General features: G+C 48.5%; 1 protein-coding gene across 1 annotated transcript; it reads right to left on the reverse strand.

The window, feature by feature from the left end:
- Positions 1–4,220: 4,220 nt before the first annotated feature.
- On the reverse strand, positions 4,221–4,862 carry LOC104809130. Its single transcript, XM_010535027.1, has one exon. It carries the CDS (start codon positions 4,860–4,862, stop codon positions 4,221–4,223), a length of 642 nt encoding a protein of 213 aa, XP_010533329.1.
- Positions 4,863–5,098: the final 236 nt, after the last annotated feature.

The raw sequence follows: 5,098 nt of genomic DNA on the forward strand, positions 1-5,098 counted from the left end.
CCCTGGGTAAGGATAGTGCGGCGGCGGGTAGACTGGCTACATCGGGAATACTTGGCCAGCGTGATGGTGGAGCTGGCCCAACATCGTAGAGTGGAAGTGGCTGTTGGTTGTAATGCTCTAGGATGATCCGTGATATGACATTTTGACTTTATATTGATTCATTGATTTATGAATGCATTACATTCCCGTTATATGATTGGCATGTTTGTTATATTTCGGTATCCTTGAATCATTACAGAATGATTCTAAACTCCCTAGTCAGTCAATATTGTGGGAACAATGTTGAATTAAGACTAGCATGAGGTGTGATCGATGCATTGGATGCATGCCACAATCATGGGTACTCGTTGTGAACGAGTGACTGGATGACCCGCATGAGATTGTCACATGGACAGAGTCATGACTTGAATCTCATAAAGCGGTTCGTTCTTGGATCCTCAGACCTGAGATGTCTAGAGTATCTGATATGAGGAGTGGCGTGTCTTGACTGCGTCAAACGTCGTCTTTAACCGGATGATTATAACGGCGTTGATCAGACACGTTCACGAATCATATGGAGATAGTAGACATGCAATATGGGACTTGTCACCTCCTTAACGGGAGAGATATCGCTGGGCCCTCTCGTGGAAGTCGGACTATGAAAACGCGTGGCCACGCTATAGATGAAGTTGCATCTATTTTATTAGTCGATTTGCCAAGACGAGAAAGAAGTTGAACTTGAAGGGTGACTCAAACCATGCCCTTGTTCAACTTATGATATCGTGAGACAAAGGATCAGAACTCGAGGAAGAATGGAAACGAGATTTGACCGAAACGAGCATGAAAAAGGGTTTTCAGTGTGTTGGTCCGGAGCTGCCAAGTTTGGTCAGCCCCGGACCACGTTTGGTCAGTCCGGGAGGTCCGGAAGCTCGGTCCGCAGTCATCTGTCCAGGTCTGGTCCGGCTGACCAAGAGTTGGTTTGCCGCTGACCAGATTCTGGGATAGGCGGACCGAGAGAAGGCGCGTCGGACTGAGCAGGCGAAGGAAACTTGGTCCGGAGCTGACCAAAACTTGGTCAGCCGGACCAAGCCTTCAAGTCTGGCGGACCGCGTGCTTCGGACTAAGCTTGGTCCGCCGGACCAAGCTCCTGGTCCGGCGGACCGGGATCCGGAATATTTCCAAAATTCGAATTTTAGGGTTTTCTAATCTTATTTAAGTTTAGGGTTTCGTCTAAACTTAAAGAGAGCCGACCTAAAACTCAGAGAAACACCCTAGAACCCTAGAGAAGCTGTTCTCTTGGATTTCTATTGTCCCGGGATTGGATCTCGTCTCTTGAGTTACCCTTTTCTTCACTAATCCTAGCAGATTCGTTCCAAACTGTTTGGAATCCTTCCCGTCGGTGTGGATACGTGTAGAGGAGCTGTACTTTCAGCTTTTGGTGATTTAGAACAGGCCCCGGATCGAAACAAACTTCAAGTCTCATCGAGAACGAGGTAAGTAACGATTCCCTCGGTGATATACACGATCTTTCGGGTTCTGCGAGTTTGGTTGCGTGTGACGTTTGACTAGGTTTAGATTTTTCTTCCGCTGCATGAAACCTAGTAAACCAAACCCTAGATCGATATGATCGCATGCTAGGAACCCGTACATATCCCAACAGTGGCTCACTTGGACCTGCTGCCTCCGTGCTCGGGTCGCCGCCCGTCTCTCCATCTCCGCGGCCTCGCCCTGGCGCAGAATGCGGTCATCGACATCGCGGAGGCTTTCTACTACCTCCCGAGTGTAGTCCTCAATCTGCTGGACCCGCTGCTCGATTTCTCCCCTCCAAAGCCGCATCTCATCAAAGTACGCGTCGGGATGCGAGCTAGGCTCCTTCCGTACAAATTCCTGGGCTCCGGGTCCCGAGGTGACTGGTCGTGGATCGGTGGTGGTGGTGGGCTCTGACGGGGTGCACTGGTCGATGCGTAATAGTCAGCCTCGAGAAATCCCTCGATACTGAATTCCGAGGGTAGCCTGATATCGGGCGTGTTGAAACCAACGCTGAAGGGATACTGAGGGCCTGGTGGGGTCTGCTGCCTGGGAGAGTGGTCCTGAGGTGGAGATGCTCTGACACCCTCGTCATCTCGACAGGAGTGAGCTTGGGAGCCCTCTGCTTCCTCCTCACCCCTTCCTCCTAATCCCATATCTGTGCGAAAAAAGCTAGAGCAAGGGGATGCATACCCGAATCGTTGTCCTTGAGACAACCTGAAGAGGAGTCCCTCTCTCGTCAGCGGAGGAAGGCTAGGGTTGGGCATGACAGCTTTCTGCATCCTCCCGACGTCATCCGTATAGGCCCACTCCTTCTCTCCTGGGGGCCCTATGGATATGTAGTTTTGTTGCCGCAAACTACCCAGTGTAAGGCTAGACATCCCCTTGCAGATGTCCTTGTCGTACCGCCCGACGTTGATCCCCACTCTTCGGGCTATCATCGTAATGATTCCGCCCGTAACAGATGAGGTCTTCAGCGGTAACCTCCCATCCAGATAATATGTCGGGCCACCTGCGAGGCTAAGTCCACCTCACTCATCCCAGCATCATCTCCTCCGAAGAGGTCAGCTAAGGCGAGTCGTAGGTACCCGATCTCCGGGTGATTCACTGTACCCTGTGCATCACGGCCAAGAATACAGCTCGTGATGAACATGTATAGGACCCGTACAGCAGGGTGTCTGATCGTCGATCCCTTGTCTCTTCCCATCCAGGGAGACCTAGTAAGTGCTAGCCATGTCTCATTCAACACGGCTGGTGGTAGCTTCGACTTCCTGTTGGAGGTGCCCTCAAGTATTCCCAGGATGTCGGCCAGTTGGCACATGTTGATCCGGTAGTCCCGTCCCCGCAGACGGAATCCTAGGTATGCTCCCTCCATTCTCCCGAGGAGGGAAAGTACCCGTGGCACGAGGAGAGAAATTCAAACTTTGTTTGTTGTAGGTTTTCTCCTGCGTGTCGAATAGATGTGCCCACCCCAAGCGCTGGAACAACACCTGAACTTGGTCATGAATGGCAAGCTCTACCAGCGTCGACCGATCGAGGAACCGGGTAGGTTTCATCCCTCGCAATTTGATGTGGTGGAATCGCGCATCCTGGTTATGAGCCCGCCTTGTTCGAATCTCTCCGATAGGCTCGTCAGCATCCTCTGTAGATATGGGCGTGAGTGGCCCGATGGTAACCACGCAGCCAGCTGGCGGGTCTGATGCTCTTTTCTCCATGGCTATTTGGGTAAATTTGGTGTTTTTGGGTCGGTTGGATGTGTGGGGGATGAAATCTCGAGCTAAAGAGGAGAACGTGGAGGTTTGTTGTGAATGAATGAGGAAAGGTCGAGATTTCGGTATATATAACCGAGAATATCGATATCGATGTTTTTAAACATCGAGATTTGACAGATCTGCATGTTCCAGATCTCGACCTTTTAAAGGTCAATATCGAGGTTCGTAAACATCGATATCGAACCCGACTCTTCGGACTCTACTCCATCTTGATGTCATATCGACGTTTCAGAACCTCGAGATTTCTAGAAATCCCCAATTTCAATTACAGATCAGATCTCGACGTTATGGAACATCGATATCGATGTTTCCGAACGTCGAGATTTCCGAAAATTCCCAAATTCAGATCTGATACAAATCTAGATGTATTGGAACCTCGATATCGATGTTTCAAACATCGAGATTTCCCAAAAGTCGCCCGAAAATCCGATTTTTCGCGTTTTTCTCCTTCCCGATCACTTTTAGTATTTTTTCTAGCAAAGTATGTTCGTGATGCATGAAATTAAACGTGCTAATGCAATGCAATTGCACGGGTTGCCTCCCGTGAAGCGTTAATTTAAGGTCATCAGCTTGACCCTCTTAGTTTGAGTGATCTGGTAGTCGCGTTGGACGAAATTGGTTTACTCCCCGCCGTCCAGGGGTTATGTACACTGTACTAGTGCACACAGTCTGCTTCAACTTGCAGTCATTTCCGCTTACAGATTCAGAAACTGGATCTGACGGTTTCACTTTCGTAACCATTCCGGCATCAGGGATATTCAGAATTTTTCCTTGCTTATGTGGGATTTTTCCATCAGATTTTTCTTCAGACTTTTTAATCAGGGATTCAGATTTGATTTTTGTCCCATTCTCTACCTCGGAGCTTACAGATTTAGCTACTGGCAGGTTGTAGATATCTCCGTCATAGGCAATTCCCTTGCCTTTATCCTTTAGTCGCGGGGTTTATTTTCCCAGTGAATCTGGCGATTCTTTTGGGATAGGCAATAGATGCTCATTTTCCCCATTACCCCGTTCTGGTTTTTGTTCTAGCTTGAATTCGATGTCCGCATCTCCTATATGCATTTCTATGCATCCCTTCCGGACATGAATCACGACATCAACAGTGTTGAGGAATGGACGTCCTAAGATGATTGATTCATCATTTCTGTTGTCCATATCAATAACCACAAAATCAGTCGGAACGTAAACGTTTCCAACCTTAAGCAGTACATCCTCCAAAGTTCCTAGAGGGGCTTTTACTGACTTGTCTGCCAGTTGCAGGATCATCTTGGTGGGTTTCAGTTCACCCACATTCAGCTTGTCGTATGTGGTTTTTGGTAGTAGGCTCACACTCGCTCCCAAGTCGCATAGTTCACTAGGAATAGAGACGCTGCCCAGTTGGCAGGGAATGGAGAAACTTCCTGGATCTGCCATCTTGGCTGGTAAGTTCTGTTGCAATACAGCACTGCATTCAACTGTCAGGATTACTGGTTCTCCTTCTAATTTCTCCTTCTTAACGAGTGTATCTTTAAGAAATTTCTCATAAGATGGTGTTTGCGCTATAGCCTCTTGCAAGGGCTGGACGATTTCCATCTTCTCCCACATATCTGCAAACTTTGTGAGTTCGCGTCTACTTGCAGAGTACGCTGTAATCGTTGCGGAAACGGTATAGGAGGTGGTCGTGGAGGTGGAGAAACGTATACGTCCTCCGGTTCCTCTACTATCGGATTCTTTTGCCTCTCTAGATAAGCTCTTCTTTGTTCAACAACGATTCTCCTAGTTTCGTAAGTTTCACTCTCATCCACATAGACAACATTACATTGCTCACGAGGATTAGGTTC

Source organism: Tarenaya hassleriana, unplaced genomic scaffold (assembly GCF_000463585.1).
Source record: "Tarenaya hassleriana unplaced genomic scaffold, ASM46358v1 Cleome151, whole genome shotgun sequence".
NCBI lineage: Eukaryota > Viridiplantae > Streptophyta > Magnoliopsida > Brassicales > Cleomaceae > Tarenaya > Tarenaya hassleriana.

Coding starts and splice junctions, on each gene's coding strand:
- LOC104809130 (XM_010535027.1), bottom strand. CDS start 4,862: ATGTGGGAGAAGATGGAAATCGTCCAGCCCTTGCAAGAGGCTATAGCG.